The sequence below is a fragment of the Tamandua tetradactyla genome, chromosome 1 (assembly GCF_023851605.1).
Source record: "Tamandua tetradactyla isolate mTamTet1 chromosome 1, mTamTet1.pri, whole genome shotgun sequence".
Classification (NCBI taxonomy): Eukaryota; Metazoa; Chordata; class Mammalia; order Pilosa; family Myrmecophagidae; genus Tamandua; species Tamandua tetradactyla.
Genome location: NC_135327.1, coordinates 221,493,500 through 221,511,095, shown reverse-complemented (window position 1 = coordinate 221,511,095; position 17,596 = coordinate 221,493,500). Strand labels below are relative to the sequence as shown.

Genomic DNA, 17,596 nt, shown 5'->3' with positions numbered 1-17,596 from the left:
TCCACACACTCCATTTTTTTGGAGCAAGTCACTAAGTCCATCCTATATTCAAAGGAGGAGAGCTAAGCTCCACTTCCTGGAGGGGAATTACACATAGATTATTCACAATTCTCCTGTGAGACTTGTCCCTTCTTTCCATGTATTTATTTATGTAGACATGTATTTATATAAGTATGTACACACAGATATTCATTTTGTTTGGGTTATAATCTGATATCCTAGTTTTTTATTTTATTGCTCAAATTATTTTAGCTGTAGCCATTGGGAGTTCTTTCAGTTTGGCTCGTGCATCCCTTTGAGATGCTCCCGTCACTCCCTTTTTTCCTTTTTTTTAAAAGACCTTCCTTATTTTCTAGTGCTAACAAAATTCATCTTGGGGCGGGCAACAGTGGCTCAGCAGGCAAGAATGCAAGAATGCTTGCCTGCTATGCCAGAGAACCCGGGTTCGATTCCTGGTGCCTGCCCATGTAAAAAATAAATAAATAAACAAATAAAAACTCATCTTGTATTTTCCCTGTTCCAGTCCTAAAATCAGCCATTTCTCCAAGGAGTTTTGGTTCCTTTGATTGGAGAAAGGTATTAGAAATCAAGACTGGGTGCTGAGTGTGTCCCTTGCCCCTGGGACATCCCGGTTTTAAGGGCCTCTCGGCAGACAGAGAGAGCAGGTAGATGGATGCACACTGACCAGGTATGCATGCAGCAATGTTGACCTCTGTATCTACCTGCCTGATATTGTTATTGATATTGTTAATTCATATTGGTATCTCTAATTCAGCACCAGAGAGTCCATTCTAGCCTTCTCTTTTGGCTTATTTGTAGCTTCTTTCTCTGACAGTGAGATCTATAAAATATCGTCAAATTTAAGAAGCAAGGTACAAATGGCAGCCACGTTTGCCAGGCCGAGAACAGTCATTGTCAGCATGTCAGGCAAAGACCGAACTGAGATCTTCCCCTCACGAACGGCACAGGGCATCATGAAGCCTGGATTAAAAGAAGCACAAACAAGTTGAAACTCCTGAAGAAAAAATCTGATGCCTCGACTCTTCGATTTCAACAGATCCTAAAGAAGATAATAGAGACTAAAATGTTGATGGGCGAAGGGATGAGAGAAGTTGCCTTTTCACTTGCTGAGGTCAAGTTCACAGTTATTCAAAATGTGACTAAAGCCCAAGTGAAGATTCGTGCAAAGAAAGATAATGTAGCAGAAGTTACCTTGCCAGGGTTCACAGATTACCATGAAAGAACTGACAGTTTTGAACTGATAGTTTAGCCAGAGGTAGGGAACAGCTGGCTAAGTTAGAGAGAAATTACGCCAAAGCAGTGGAACTACCGGTGGAACTAGCTTCCCTGCAGACATCCATTGTGACTCTGGATGATGCTATTAAGATAACCAACAAGCGTGTAAATGCCATTGAACATGTCATTATCCTTCAGATTGAACATTGTGTCCTTGCTTATATCATCACAGAGCTGGATGAAAGCAAGTGAGAAGTGCTCTGTAGATTAAAGAAAATATAGGAGAAGAAAAACATTCTCAAGGACAAATCTGAGAAGGACTTGGCACAGTGGAGAGCAGCTGGGGAGGTGATGGAACCTGTTAACCGTCTGGCTGAAGAGAAGCATGAGGATCTTATGTTTGAATAATCTTTCCTGCTCTGGTCCTTTCAGAAAGAAGCCTTAATACCGGCTCCATTTTAATTCCTGGTGTATAAGTGTGGTGGGTGTGGCTGTGTATTTTTTGGACAAAGACTGTCACTGGTAGTTAAGTTTCCCTGAGCATCAGTTTAGATATTTCTTCTGCAGAATCACATTTCAGCAAACATTTCTCACAGGTAAGAGGGATTTGTAGAACCTGCTCAGAAACTTGTAGAATTTACTAAGCAGAAGTGTCACCCTACTCCTTTTACCTCTGTGTTACAGACGGTCTGCTTAACATGCATATTAATAAATAACATTTAGGAAGCCTCAAGGGTCTCACGCCAATAACCATGGATGTCACCCCTGTGTCTACTCCTCACTTGCAAACTTCGATGCTGTCCCCTGAGATCGCGCAGTCATCCCTGTATTACCCTGAATTACATCTCTTCTCAAGCTTTATGAATACCTTCACTTATTTTCCCTTTATGACATGTTTCTAGTCTCATCTGTCATGGGATTTCTGCCAATTTAAATATGACTATGGCATAAGCAGAGTAAAATGATTGATTTTAAAAAAAAGAAGCAAGGAGCAAAAATAGCGGGAGAAGAAAATGAAGGAATGTTCACATATTTAAAATTTTGATTTGTATTAAAAATTAAAGATTTATATATTTACAAATTAAACAGAGGAGCATTTCCATATTTGCTGATATTTACATAACATACTCTTGGAAGACTGGGAAGATTTCATGGTATTACTATAGCTTATGGGGAAGACAACTGGGTACCCAACTGACAGGGGTGGGATGAGAATTTATTACTCGCCTTTTTATTCTTTTGGAATTTTGAGATTTGATATTAAAATTACATCACATAACTGCATACTTTTAAAATCTTGGAAATAATTTTCCAATCTGTTTTAAATTGTTCTAGAAGGTTTTGAAGCCATTTATCAAAAATATAAAGTTGCAGTAACTTCCAAATAGGTTTCAAGAACAAAGAGTGATATCAGAAAAAATAATTTTTTATTAAGTAAATTTCAACAAAACCTTTGCACAATTGACAAATGCAATTTAAGGAAAGAAATAATGATTAGTTATATACAACAATGAATTTTTTCTTAGAGCCATTAAATCTGAGAATAGAAATAAATGGAACTTAGAACCAACCCTTTGGTTCTTGATTCACAAAAATGTTAACTCAAAGCTTTAAAAAAATAATGAATGTTATTCAATTGAATTGATCTCACTAAAAATATTTTATTAATAAGTTAATTACAGCTAAGAAATTTTGTGCTCTTCATAAAAATTTTAAATGTTATTTTTATCTCTATCTCATCCTTTCCAACTTTTGGTGTTGTATATGTTTACAATTTACATAATATATTAGTACAAAAGTATGTGCGTGTGGTTATAACTTAATATACTCTGTGGGTCACGCTCAACGTGCCTAATCAGTGGGATTTGTGATGAAGTTTGGAGATGGCTGCCCTAGAGAAGAGCCTCTCCCCTGACCGAGTTGTGTAGTGAGGGGAACTGTTAAGAGAGAAGGAAAGAGAGAGAGGAAGGCTTGGAGGCCGTTCCCACATGCCTCAGAACCCGGGAGTACAGGGCATTATGGTCTGAAGTCTCAGGAAGCAGGATTCTAGAATCTCTAGGCAGCTGGAAACAAAGGACTTAAGAATTTTTCTTTCTCTAAGGCTCTAAAGAGAGGTTCTTGGTTGAGGGAGGGATCACTTGTGTCTGATAAGAATCAGTAACGGCTTCAGTGAGGGACGCAGGATGCTCGGCTGGGCTGCCAATCACTGACTGAGTAAGGAGAAGAGCGTTTCTTCCTCAGAATCACCTGAGAAATCAGCTCCACGGGGCAGGCAACAGGACCTTGCCTTTTCACAAGGCCTCATCCACGCTGACGGAGCCACCCTGGCTCAAAGAACCAGGGATTGGCCTTCCCGGCGTGAAGGCCATAGAACGTTGTGCTTGAACAACAGAGGGGTTCTGTCTGTCTCCTGTGTTTTGGTTTGGTTTTTCCTTTGAGTCTGGTAGGATTCAATTACCAACTGAATCTGTAAGTTCTGCATCTTCACCCGCATTTGTCTCCCTCTCAGGGCCTAGTGGTATATGTCGGGGGTCAGGGGTTGGCCCCCTTTCCCCACAAAGGGCCGGATAGGACATGTTAGACTTTGCAGCTGGGTCATAGCTACTCAACTCAGCCACTGTGGTGTGGGATTAGCCCTAAGACATGGTTACAGCCCCATAAACCTTTATTTACAAAAGCAGGCCTGGTGTGCCCACCCCTGCTGTCCCAGGTACCTACTCTGCATCCCCACAGGCCGGGGGAGGGGGGCCCTCCTGCAGCTTAGTTTCCTTAGAGCCCCCAGAGCAGTCCTTTGCTCTGGCCTTGCTGCTAGGAAGCCCTGTTTTCAGCCTAGCCTCTCAGCTGGGGAAGTGAGCCCCAAGAGGACAAGCTAACAACCTTAGATATTTCTAGCAGGTGCAGAAAATAATACAGCATGAAAATATATACGGTCCAAGACCACGAGCAGTTATCAGAAATTTCATCCTCTCCCTTACTCCAGGAATGTTGATTTATTTAGGAAGGACAGATGATTCCAAAAAAGGAAAGGCTTCAGGAAACCCAGTAGCTGACAGAGTTGGAACAATTGACCTTATTCCTATTTTATATAATTTAATGGAAAGCTCATCATTGTCCCTCTATCTCTCCCCATCACCACCCACTGACACGTCTCCCCTTATGACCCATTATCACCAGCTCCCTTTAGCTCACCAGGTAGGATGGATTTTCAGAAGAGTACCAGGGGGCAGTGGTCTGGGCCCCACAAAGCACATTGCATTTGTTATATAAGAGAAAAGATAATAGACTAATATGTTTGAAGCAATGCTCTCACCTTTGGAAAAGTATCAAGAAAAGAGAATGGGAGAAAGATAAGATGCTTAATCACCTCCTTTCAAAAAAATCCCAAACATTAAGTCTTCAAAGTTGCCTGTACATGCCCGCATGTGTTTCATTTGTGCTGAAATTGGGGTGTATTTTTCTGCACGTATGGAAAATACGAAACTCTTTTCACTCTATTTTTTTCTATTCATAGGAAGAGTTTCATTAGGAATCCTGGAAATAAATCAACATTTCTGTGGATTCTTTCTAGATATTAAGAAAAAAAGGTTAATTTCTTTGCTTGCCTGATCCCAGGAGCAGAACATTTACTTAAAAGGAATCGGTTGGAAAACTATTAAGGAAAGAGCTTGCAATCGTATTTCTTCCCTGACCTGCTTCCTCTGTATGTGCTCGTTTTTACCCCGATGGTGGTTCTGAATGATTAAAAGTTACAGGAAGCATCTGGGCAGGGCTGACCACAACCTTGTCAGGCAGGCTCTGCGGTCCTCATGGGTGAGGGATGTGACCTCAGGACAAAGCCGATGGGCTAACCGGGTCTCCTGCTCTTTGACAGATTCTGCCTCCAGCCACCTCGGGATGAAGGCTGTCGGCATCCTGGCCCTGCTTGGCTGCTTGGTTACAGCCATGGAGTCCAAAGTCTACACTCGCTGTAAACTGGCAAAAATCTTTTTGAGGGCCGGCCTGGACAATTACTGGGGTTTTGCCCTCGGAAACTGTGAGAATTCTTCCTTCCCCTTCTCTTTCGACCCTAATCTCTGACCTGAGATGTCACATGCCTCATCCATTCCCCCTTGTACTTGGCCCTGCCCCGATGCAGAAGGCTGCAATTTTCAACGGCTGCTCTCTGTGCCTTGCCCCACCCCTGCCTGCCCTGCCCTTGCTGCTGGAATCCTGAACTAGCGACACCAATGAGGGAAGGAGGACACGGAGCCCCCATGGGTTGGGGAGGGACCACTAACTCTGGGCAACCTCAGTATGCCCTGCTTGCCTCTGGGTCCCTCAGCCTCCTGCAGGCACTGAGGGGCCCACCACCTGCCCTGCCCCCTCTACTGTTTGTTGGGAAGTGACAAATAGATCATATGTATAAGGGATGTTTCCCCTAAGAACAGGGTTAATAAAAGCGATGTCTTCCTTTCGCTGGCGTTGCTGGCATTTCCCCTCCAGGGATCTGCATGGCATACTATGAGAGTCACTACAACACCTCGGCTCAGAAGATGCTCAAGGATGGGAGCGTTGACTATGGCATTTTTCAGATAAACAGCTACACCTGGTGCAGAAGTAAGAGGCTGCAAGACAAGAATCATTGTCATGTAGCCTGCTCAGGTACAGTTTGATCGTCCAAAATTACCATCCTAAGAAAGAAAGTCAGAAAAGCTGATAATGCAATAGCCTCCCATTTTCTGCATCAGCTAAAATTTGGAGTTTAGATTTGCACAAAGGTCTGTAAATAATTCAACAGTTTTCTAAGGTGCCACTTGGGTCCTCATGCCTTTTTGTCCAGAGATGACATATTCCTCCTGGATGGGGTTTAGTAAGCCCTTCATGAAAGCAATATATGTATATATGTATAAAGACATTTGATATCTTCAATAAGAAAGAGAAAGTGTCAACTGCTTTCCATAAACAATTACCTCAAAGAATGCAGTTTATACTCCTTTGTGCAGATTGAGACAAGTGGATGTGCTTTACATAGCATTCCTTGAACAACAGAAATTAAACTCTGATCCACTTTTGTATCTTTCGGTTCAATCATTCAAGAGAAATCTATGTGAACAAAATATTGAGGAAAAAAATACAGGAGACATGGATTGCATGTTACAAGACCTAGAATGCACTCACATGACATGTTAAATGAATGAGTAAACAGGTGTGAGCTTCAAAGGGGAGACATAGTATTAAAATGATAGAAAGTTTTTCAGACGACTCAAGTGATATTTGACCTGAGCCTTGGAGGATCCACAAAATTTGCATATTCAGAGACAGAGAAAAGCCATTCCTGGCAAATGGCGTACTGAAAGCAGAGAGATGGGCGTGGGAAGGTATGGGACGTGTAGAGGAAGCAATGAGGAGTTTGTTTTATCTGGAAAAGAGGACTGTGAAGAAGAACAATAGAAAATGTGATTGGAAAGGTCAATTATTACCTGATTATGGAGGACCTTGAAATCCAGGCTGAGTGTGTACTTACTCCTGCTTGCAAAAGGAGACCGGTAGAGGTAAGTTGAGTAAGCAACTACTTGGAAAGATTAATCTGTAAACAGGGTGTCATACAGATTAAACTAAAGACCTTTTGAGTGCCACTGCAACTGTTGAGGCAAAAGACCAAAAGCTCTGAACAGGGGTCTTGGCTGTGGGTATGGAAAAGAAGAGACTGATAGAGATACTGAAAAGATAAAATGGACAGAGTTCAATAAATGATCATCTTCTTTGCTGCCCTCTAAAATGTAAGCTCCATGAGGGCAGGAGGATTTGTCTGCTTTGTTTAGTGATGTATCTTTAATACCTTGAATGATGCCTGGCACATAATAGATGTTCAATAAATATTAGTTGAATAAATGAATGAAGGGAGCAAGGAGCAAGTGCGAAGTCAGAGAGTCATAAAATACTCTACTGCAAATTATTTGAGAGCAAGAAATAAACTGTGTTTTAATTTTTCTTGGACACAAGGCAAGCAATAAGTATGTTGTGAATATATAAAACACTGAACAATATGTTATTTTATATACCAACTCTTCCCTGACCCTACATTACTATGGGATGCTCTCTCTACCTCCTGAGGCAGAACAGCCAATTGTTGATCAGCTCTCAATTTAGAACATTCTTTTGGTGGGTCAAAATCTGCCTGTTTATAGCTCTCTTCCATTGATTTCAGTTTTTCTTCTGCTTTTATTCAAAACAAATTTGCCCTGTTTTATGCATAGATGTCTATGAAATGTTTGAAAATGATTTGTAGTTATTTCTCATCTCCAGATTCTTCTCCTGTGGACTAAAATGTTTAGTGCCTTCACCTTCCTTACAGGTTATGGCTTCTGAACCCCTCCCCATCCTTGTCAATCTTATTAGCATTCTCTAAGGGCTTTCAAATAGAGTCTCCCAGTCAAACAAGGCAGATAGACATGTCCCCAAAGATGACCATATATTTATCCCTGGAACCTGTGAATGTTATCTTACATAGCAAAAGAGACTTTGTGGTTGTGATTAAGGTACGGAATTTGAGATGTAGAAATTATCCTGGATTATTTGGGTGGCCCAATTTAATCGCATGAGTCCTCAAAATTGGAGAATCTTTCCACATTGGAGAATCTTTTCCTGCTGTGGTCAGAGAAAGATGTGATCACAGAGGGAAAAGGAAGAAAGATTCTGAGTGTGACAGGGACCCCACCCACCATTGCTGGCTTGGAAGATGGAAGAAGGAGCCACAAGCCAAAGAATGCAGCTGGCCACAGAAGCCAGGAAAGACCCTCAGGTACAACCAGCATGCTTGGTGGCAACTCAGCCCCACAACTGCAAAGAGCGAAATTCTGCTAAAACCCAAATGAGCAAGAAAACAGATCTTCTTTTGCAGCCTCCAGAAAGGAACGCCGACCCTGCCAACACCTAGATCTTAGCCCAGTGAGAACCATCCTAGTTGTGTAAGAGAATAAATTTGTGTTGTTTAAACCAGTTTGTCGAATTTATTACAGCAGCAACAGAAAACGAATTCACCATTCCTTCGTCTTGATATACTACTAAAATGGCAGTAAAGGGACTTAAGAATAAATAAGATAAATAGACATAAATCTATGAAGACAAGGTAAATGGGAGAGGAAATAATACCAAAAAATTTTAGAAGCTAGAAAGCCAGGAGGACAAGTGGTGACTAATTTAGCAGATTATAGGAATCTGAGTCCTGAGCTAGCAGCAGGAAAAGATAACCACAGAATGTCAAAAAGCCTCAGAAATCAGCAGCATCAGGTACTCCTGGAAATTTCAGTGAATGCAAGCTGAAAACAGGAGGAGCAATTGAAAGTCTGATTAAAAAGCAATTAGACCATAAGATTCCCTTCCTGACTCCAATCTGCTATTTACTATACTGCCCAAACTCTGACAAAATACTAGAACTTTCTCCTCTGGACAGAGTAAAATAGAAAAATTCTTGACTGAGGGATCTCAGTAACCTTGGAAGGTGAACATCCAGGCTAAGAACATGGGAGACTGAGCTGAAGATTCTCTTACGATCTTTGCCAGACACCTTCTTCCACTCAGAGCCTGCAATGATGGCAGCCAGTCTATACTTTCAGCATGGGAAGATTCTGTTCTGGGGATTTGTGCTGGTCAAAAAGAAAAGAATGAAAAATTCTGAGTGGGAGCTCCCAGTGAATAAGACCAATTTGAACTCCCTACAGTGAGATGCACTGTTTAAAATCTCCAGCTATGCCCACAGAGCTTCCAGTCAGTTTTTCATACCTCTCTTCAATAGGTATAGACAACAAAGGACCTCTAGATTCCCGAAAAGGGTTAATAACAGGAAAGATTGAGGCCAAGTAAACAAATAGATAAAAGTAACTTGATGGAACCAGAGACTATGCAAGGAAATGAAAACTTCAAAAGAAATACAACTATCATTAATATCTTCAGATAAGAAAGGATGTTATATCAATGAAATAAGAACTATATACACTTAAAAAAAATTAGAGACCAAAATAAGGAGCTCCTAGAAATTAAAACTATGGTAGCAGAAGTGAAAAAAATTTATTAGCTGGAAGATAAAATTGAGAAAATATCTCAAAAAGCATAATAAAAAATGATAGATTGAAAATAGGAGAAACAAAGATAAGAAAATGAATGAAGCTGAACAAGTTCCAGAAAGAAAAAAATAGAAACAATAGAGAGGATGAAATATTCATAAAAGATTTCCATAATTGAAGGGCATGTGTTTCCAATATGTAATACCCATCCCATGACAAGTTGCAATTGATTAACAGACTCACACTCATGAAATTTCCAGGACATTGGAAAGTAACAATACATTACTGGCCTCCAAAAGAGAAAAATCATATCTGTACAAAAGATTAAGCATCAGAGTAACATCAGAACAATATCTTCAAAATTCCTAGGAAAAATTTCTTCCAAACTAAAATTCTATACCAAGCAAATATCAATAAATTGTGAGTGAAGAATGAATACATTTTAGACAAATAAGTTGTTTTAGAAAGTGTTTGTATCTTGTATCAGAAAGATTGTGGCTGGAAAACATGGCAAACTCAAATTGGCTAATTAGAAGAGAATTTTCACAAAGGGTCTACTTATGGTCAAATAGTAGGGAAATTATAAGAATAATGACATGAGGGGTTAGAAACAGCAGGTCATACTACTACCTGTTTCAGCGGAAAATGGAGAGAGAGCTAAGACAAGCACCTAGAGACAGAGATTCTGTATGAAGAGGGCCACCTTATAGGAGTTGTAACTTCCTTTTAAGAGACACGGCTTGTCCTTAGGGGACTCATAGAAAAAGAGCTTGGAGATTACATAACCCACACTTACTCTCCTCCTTCCCCCTATCTGCTGCTTTTGCTCATCCTGATTTCAACCCTACTAGAAGTCAGAAGACAAGGGAATCCATTGGTGCCATCTGTATGGGTCGTCCTCTTAGAGCAAAGAACGTGGTGAAGAAGAGTAGAGAATGGATATGTATTGGTGAAGAGAAGGTATCCAGCATACCTCACATGCACCCATTCCAGGAAACTACTGGAAGATGATGGTCGACCCAAAAGAGGAAGTAAACCAAGAAAGAGGAGGACATGGGATCCAGGGAATGAGAGATTCAGCAAATGAGGGGGGCTCATGATGATGGAGAAGGAAGACCCTGGGATGATTTTTTATTATTGTATTCTAATTTAATGTCATTGTTGTTGGAGAATATAGTCTGTATGATTTCAAACCTTTAAAATTTTTGAGTCTTGTTTTATGGCTCAGTATATGTTCTGTTATGCTGAGTGTGGATTTTGGGAAACAATGTATGTTTTTCTAGTGTTGGGTGGATATTACATACATGACTATTATATCCTTATTTATTGTCTACTTCTATCAAATATTGAGAAAAAACGTGTTGAAATATCCAACTCTAATTATAAACTTACTTATTTCTCCTTTAAGTTTTGCCCATTTTTTTAAAGATGTGATATTAGGTGCATACACATTTAGGATTGCTATATCTTGATGAACTAAGCTTTTCTCGTTATCACATGTCCCTCCTAAACTCTGGTAATGTTTCTTATCTTCAAATCTACTTTGTCTGCTAGTAATACAGCCACTTTAGCTTCCTCTGATAAGTATTTACACAGCATATATATTTTTCCACTCTTTTACTTTTAACCTATCTCTCTTTATATTTAAAGTTAATTTCTTCAGACAGCATATTGTTAGGTTTTCCTTATATAATCAGACAATATCTGCTTCTCAGAAGTAGTATTTAAAGAAGGGGGTTGACAAACTTTTCTTAAAAAGCCAGATATTAAATATTTTAGGCTTTGCAGAGTATTGCAATTTCTCAGCTCTGCCATTGTAGTGTGAAATCAGTCATAGAAAATATATAAATGAATGAGTCTGGCTATGTTCCAACAAAACCTTATTAATAAAAATAGAAAGTTGGCTTGTGGGACATTGTTTGCTGAACTTTGGTTTAGATAATTTAATATGTTATACATAGTGATATGGTCGTTATATCATATAACAGACATAATGAAATGGTAAATTTTAAATCCATCATCTTGCTACTTATTTTTTATTTGTGCCACCTATTCTTGGTTCTGCTTTTCTGTCTTCTTTTGATTTAATTGCATATTTTTCAGTATGCCCTTATATTTCCTCCCTTGGCTTATTAGCCATTCCCTTATTTCATTTTTAGTGGTTACCCTAGAGTTTGTAATATGCATCATTTTATCACACTCTATGTTCAAATCAAATTCTACCATTTCACTTATAACATATGAAACTTTAAAAGTAGGGAACTTGAATATACAGCAATAGAAATTATTAAAAATTAAATGCTGAAGGGACCAAGGGATTAAAAAAATGAGAGCATCAGAGACCTGTGGGACAACATGAAGTGGTCTAACTTACAAGTAATTAGTGTTCTAGAAGGAGAAAAGAAAAACATTTGAAGAATGGCCTAAATATTCCAAATTTGACAACAATGATAAACGCAGGGATAAAAAGGGTTAATATGGGGGACTATTTAATGTAATATATATTACGTATAACTAAGCAAAGATAAGAAAATTGTGATTTCTCATGAGAACCGTATAGGCCAGAAGACAATGGAATAGCATATTTTACAATCTAGTCCTCTATACACATATATTCCCCCATCTTCCATATTCCCCCATCCCATTCTTTATGCTATGCTGCGATACATTTTACTTCTATATATTGTACACCTTGTTGCTATTTTGTTTTAAGCAATTATCTTTTAAAGAATTTTTTAATGATGGAAAATATCTCTTTAAATTTATCACATATTTACCATTTCCAGTACTCTCCATTCCTTTGGTGGTTCCAAGTTTATATCTGTTACCATTGCCCCTCAGTCTGAATAACTTCCTTTAACACTTTTTATAGTGAAGGTCATCTGATAATGTATTCAGCTTTGATTTGCCTGAGAATATCTATATTTCACTTTTTTAAAATTTTTGAATGGGCAGGCACCGGAAATCGAACTCGGGTCTCTGGCATGGCAGGCGAGAACTCTGCTGCTAAGCCACCATGGCCTGCCCTTATATTTCACTTTCTTTTTAAAAGATATTTTTTCTCATTGCGTATAGAGGACTAGATTGTAAAATATGCTATTCCATTGTCTTCTGGCCTATACATACGGTTCTCATGAGAAATCACAATTTTCTTATCTTTGCTTAGTTATATGTAATATATCCATTTTACTGTGTTTTCTTGTAAAATTGTAAAATTTTCCCCTTAGCACTGATTTTCAACAGTTTAATTGTGTTGTGCCTTTTTCCATTGTACTAATTTTACTTGCTATTCATTAACCCTTTTTATCCCTGCGTTTATCATTGTTGTCAAATTTGGAATATTTAGGCCATTCTTCAAATATTTTTTCTTTTCTCTTCTAGAACACTAATTACTTGTAAGTTAGACCACTTGATGTTGCCCCATAGGTCTCTGATGCTCTCATTTTTTTAATCCCTTGGTCCCTTCAGCATTTAATTTTTAATAATTTCTATTGCTGTATATTCAAGTTCCCTACTTTTTCTTCTGAAGTACCTAATTCTGAAGTTTTAATTGGATTTTTCATTTCAGATATTGTATTTTTTCAGTCCTAGGTTATTTTTTATATCTTTCATTTCTCTCATTACATCCATGTTTTCTTTAAGTTCTTGAGCATATTTATACTCACTGTTTAAGTGTCTTATGTGATAACTTCATCAACTCTGTCAGCACTGGGTCTTTTCATTGACTGATCTTTCTCATTACGGGTCATATTTTAATGCTTCTTTGAACATCTACTAATTCTTTGATTGGATGCTGGACATTATGTCTGCTACATTGTTGGCTGTCTAGATTATGTTGGCTTCCTTCAAATTAATTTTTGTGGGAAGTTAAGTCTGATCAGCTTGAAGCTTTTAAGACTTGTTTTTAAGATTTGTTAGGGAAGTTTTCCAGTAGTCTTTATGGGACGGCAAGTTTAGTCTACTATCTAGCGTGATTTTTTTAGTCTCTCTTCTGAATGCCCCGGGGGGTCAGCAAGTTCTTGTTCCTCTGGCTGGTCAGAAATCAAAGGTCTCCTACCCTGCCTGAGCTCTGTGACTTGTTCAGCAAGCAGGATGTTCTCTGCCTAGCCTCAAGGAGTTTGCACCTTTGCATACTCATTTTAGTATTCAGTAAAAAGTCAGTGGGGCCCTTCGCAGAATCCTGGTGCCCTTCTTCCAAGTAGCTCCTACTTGTCAGCTCTTCTGCTCCACAAATTCCAGCTGCCGTGGCCTCTCATCTCTGACTTCTCCACTTAGATTGCCGTCCTTTACAAGGTCCTCTCTCCCTGACAGCAGTCAGGAAAGGACCTCTGGATAGAAGGTCAGGGCCATAATAGGGCTCATCATTTGTTTTCTGTCTTTCAAGGATTTAATCCTACACTACACTGCTGGATTTCCTGTGTCTGAAAGTAACTTTTTTTTTTCAGTCTTCTAGCTGTTTACAGTGGGAGGGCCAATCTGTTACTCCGTCATGGCCATGTCTTGACTTTACATTGGTTTAGTGATATAATATTGTTCAATTTAGCTCCAACTAAGAAAGTATGGGCAACTGGAAGATAATCTTTGATTCTGGAGAATTAACATGTCAGGTGGCTCATGGTTAGATATGAAGGAACATTCATACATTTTTTTATCATAATGAAAGTGGGATTTTAAGGACACCTAGAAAAAGGAGATTGGTTTCATATGCGAGGAGCTGATTACTGATTTTATCTAGTCTAGCCCACTTATGTATTAATCTCTATTTTTCATCAGCCTAGTATATCTGAATTGGCCATTGTCACTTTGGAGAAGGGAAAGAGATGTAAAACTGTGGGCATATAGCTATATTTTAGTTGAATGGTGGGAGGGAGCTGGGAGGAGAGGGCAGAGAGATTTTGAAGAAGAACTAACCTACCTGAAAATAAGTAGTCCTTTTTGTGTAGATTGTTGCTGATTTCTGTTGTTGGATGTCGGAAAATAAACTGTTCAGTCGAATAATGCTTTGCTGTTCAACATGACCCTTTCTTTATTCATGTTTGACTGGACAGAATTGTCTATTTAAAGTAAATTGTGCAGAAACGCCATTGGCATGAGTCCTTATCTAGATGCTACCTTAGCTTATTTCTGCCCCTCTGCTGCCTCTCTGTGGCTGTGTCATTTTATTTTAACAGTTCCAAGCTGTATTTGTCTCCATTTTCCAGCCCCCCACCTTCCTTAACATATTTTTGCTAAGCAATTTCAAAAATCATATCCAATTAGCACTTTTAAAACGTCTCAGTTGTGCAACAAAATACTCTAACAAAGTGAAGGCTGGAAAACATTTTATGTGGTCTCCACCTCCCGGGCTTGTGTCACTAATCCTGCTACGTGTCATTAGATGAATTATGCTTCTTATCCACACCCCCCTCTCCACCCAAACTGCCTCACCCCAAATGCAAACCTTGCTCTTGTATACACACCCAGGGTGTGCTCCTCTCCTGCAATGCTAGAATAGCATGTGCCTCTTCACGCCCTGAATGTCCTCCCACCACTGAAGTCCCCACTGGAGCCACTTCTCCTAAGGAACATGCCCTGATGACTTCCAAGCACAAACCCCACAGCATCTCAACACGTAGAAAGCATTTATGTATGCAAAATTATGTCTACGTAATTTTAACATAGATACCAACACTTAGGTCTGGATAACCTAAGTGACTGGTTGAAAACTTAATAAGCTATTTACATTTGCGTTATCAACTTCATTAACATAGAGTCTTCAATAAGCTGGAATCTTTGCTTAAGTGGCTTCTGTTGGAAGGAGGCAGCAGAGTATAACGTATATTAAGCCCAGGTTTGAAGCCAGGCTTAGCCATTTCCTGGGAGCATGACTTCAGTTTATAGAGGTAATCCTGGTACCCGCCATTTTGGCCTGACTTGGGCAACTCCAGAGCTTTGGCCAAGGTAGCTGAGGCTTCATTGTATGTTCCTCACACGTGGATGTCTCCATCTGCCCCATCTACTTCCTCTCCAATTCTTTTGCAGAGATTGATCCCTAATAAACAATTTTCACCCCAAACCTCTCTCAGCAGCTGCTTCTGGAGAATACCACCTGCAACAGAAGGGATGTTGGACTTCTTTTTATTTGCCTTTTTCCACCACATTTGTGTTGAGAAGGATTTGAGGCCACTTCCAGGCAAGCAGGAAAAAATGCTAACATTCATTAACAAAGTTTCCACACAATGATTTGTTAAGTTTGAGGCAAGAGAAAAACTTCTAAAGACAAGATCAGTGTGTTTGACATAAAATTTAAAATTATCTGCATATTAAAAATATTTTGGATAATGTTATCTAAAGGCAAACACTGGAAATACATTTCCAAATTTCAATAAACAAAAATTTAGTATTTACCTATAGAGACATCTTACATGTGAAGTTACCACAAGTAGAGTAAACCATGTACGATCCTGTGTTACTTATGGATTTCTTTAGGACATAATGCCAACAATGAAAATGTTTGTATATTGTATCTTCTCTAAGCACCTTTTCAGACCCCTCAAGATTGGGCTATTCTTCTGAAACTTCACTGAGTCCCAAATATGGATGATTTTGAACCAAAAAACTTCATTTATTTATGAATAAGCTCAACAAAAAGAAGAGTATGGCTCTGTAGGAAAAGTCAGTTCTTCCAAACCTCCTGTTCCAAAAACATGAAAGCAAAGAATATCTGATCGGGAGACCCCCTCCAACCACAATGTCTCAACCATCCTTATGTCTGCTCTTTATTTGCAGCCTTGATCACTGATGACCTCACAGATGCAATTCTCTGCGCCAAGAAAATTGTTAAAGAGACAGAAGGAATGAATTATTGGTAAGAGCCTTTCCTTGGGAAACTTTGGCTGATGCGGGCAAACTCACGGTGTGTTCATTTGTTGTGGCTACAATGGACATTGACAAACTCCCTGCCATGAGAGGGCCAACCATTTGAATGTGACCTTGTCTATACTCTGTTCCATCAGTGTGTGGGCATGCAGTGAACATAGCAGAAAGGACAAGTATGGATGAAGGGGTAGGATTGAGCTGTAGTAATTTACAATTGCTTTTCATGTTAAGGTGTTCCAAGCAATGGAGAAAGAGGTATTTTCCAATGTGAATTGGAAAGACTCAATAAAGTCAATAAATCAGAGGAAAAAATTGAATCTATATCAAATTTGGATAAGATTTGGGGAGGAGTGGGAGGGGGGGCTATAGCAGCATTTTGTGCAGAAAACAGGAGAACAAGCAGGATTCAGATGAAGTGATTGTTTCTTTCAGATAGTAACTTGTCAGAACATTTCTCTTGGGTTGTACAAGGGACATTGCTTAACTAGTGCCCACTCTCATCCCAGCTGCCATGTTCCCAGTGAGCACTGCTAATCAGGCTACCCACCTGGTAACCCAAATTTTCAGAGATGTGGTTATTTACTTAACTGATCCATCCTCACCAAAGTTGTTCACTTGTTGCTGAGGCTAACAATGATTAGGAGAAAACTGGGAGGGAAAAAAAATGTCTAAAAAGGCAAAGGGAGGGTCTTTGCACCTCAGAAGCAAATGAAACAAAACCCTGAGCACTGATGGTCATTCTGGATAGTTATCTGTGGCATTTGAACCTGAGAATATTTCGATAGTCACGTCTGCTTTTTTTCTGTAATTCTGCTTCCCTCTCCTCCTTAGGGAAGGCTGGAAGAAACACTGTGAGGGCAAAGAACTGTCTGAGTGGAAAAAGGGCTGTGAGGTTTCATGAACAGGAAGTGGTCCAAGGACACTTTGCAACGACTCCCCAGAATTTGTAATAAATGTCAAAATGCTCATGTCATCTTGCTCCCCTCCTCCCTAATGGTCCTTCTCAAGATGGAGAGGGAAAACACAGCGATATTTTTAAGAAAATAAATATTCCCTTGTAAGTGTCTTCACCTTATTATGGCTCAGTTTCAATGATGCCCTGATGGCGCCATATTAAACCTTGAGGAGTCGCCTCCAAAATGAAGCAAACACCTTCCCCACCTCCCCACTGAGGAGTCTGGCTCCTGTGGCCCTGAAACAACTGGCCATTTGAAAACAAGACTCCTAACCTAGATGAACACCAGGCAAATGACCTTATCAGGCCCGTGATGGGTAATTTGGCAACCTCGTGCCGAAGCAGTACGTTATTCTCCCTGCCAGGGACAGACAGTGCTTCCTCAGTTCAATCCCAGAGGGGTCATTCCTGCATCCCCAGCGGGGTCTTGATGGACCTCCCAATGGGACCAAATAGACAGAGTTGCTGCTCTCACCTCCAGCTTCTAGAGAGACCCCGTGTTATC

General features: G+C 39.6%; 1 protein-coding gene and 1 pseudogene across 3 annotated transcripts; both read left to right on the top strand.

The window, feature by feature from the left end:
* The first annotated feature begins 920 nt into the window (after window positions 1-920).
* On the top strand, window positions 921-1,678 carry LOC143688180 (V-type proton ATPase subunit D pseudogene; annotated as a pseudogene).
* A 40-nt stretch (window positions 1,679-1,718) lies between these two features.
* Window positions 1,719-17,211, top strand: LOC143688188 (lysozyme-like protein 1). Of its 3 annotated transcripts, none has more exons than XM_077165880.1 (5): window positions 1,719-1,832; window positions 5,108-5,269; window positions 5,719-5,877; window positions 16,047-16,125; window positions 16,968-17,211. In XM_077165880.1, exons 2-5 carry the CDS (start codon window positions 5,131-5,133, stop codon window positions 17,035-17,037), a joined length of 447 nt encoding a protein of 148 aa, XP_077021995.1. In that variant the 5' UTR covers window positions 1,719-1,832; window positions 5,108-5,130; the 3' UTR covers window positions 17,038-17,211. The 3 variants fall into 3 exon arrangements, with proteins under 3 accessions (XP_077021995.1, XP_077021980.1, XP_077021987.1); XM_077165865.1 differs by lacking the exon at window positions 1,719-1,832 and adding an exon at window positions 3,319-3,450; XM_077165872.1 differs by lacking the exon at window positions 1,719-1,832 and adding an exon at window positions 3,468-3,705.
* The last annotated feature ends 385 nt before the right edge of the window (window positions 17,212-17,596 follow it).

Bases quoted from the DNA above. Each gene is read 5' to 3' on its own strand.
- LOC143688188 (XM_077165880.1), top strand. From the start codon at position 5,131: ATGAAGGCTGTCGGCATCCTGGCCCTGCTTGGCTGCTTGGTTACAGCC. The intron at 5,270-5,718 runs GTGAGAATTCTT...TTTCCCCTCCAG, and splicing joins GGGTTTTGCCCTCGGAAACT to GGATCTGCATGGCATACTAT. The intron at 5,878-16,046 runs GTACAGTTTGAT...CTTTATTTGCAG, and splicing joins TTGTCATGTAGCCTGCTCAG to CCTTGATCACTGATGACCTC.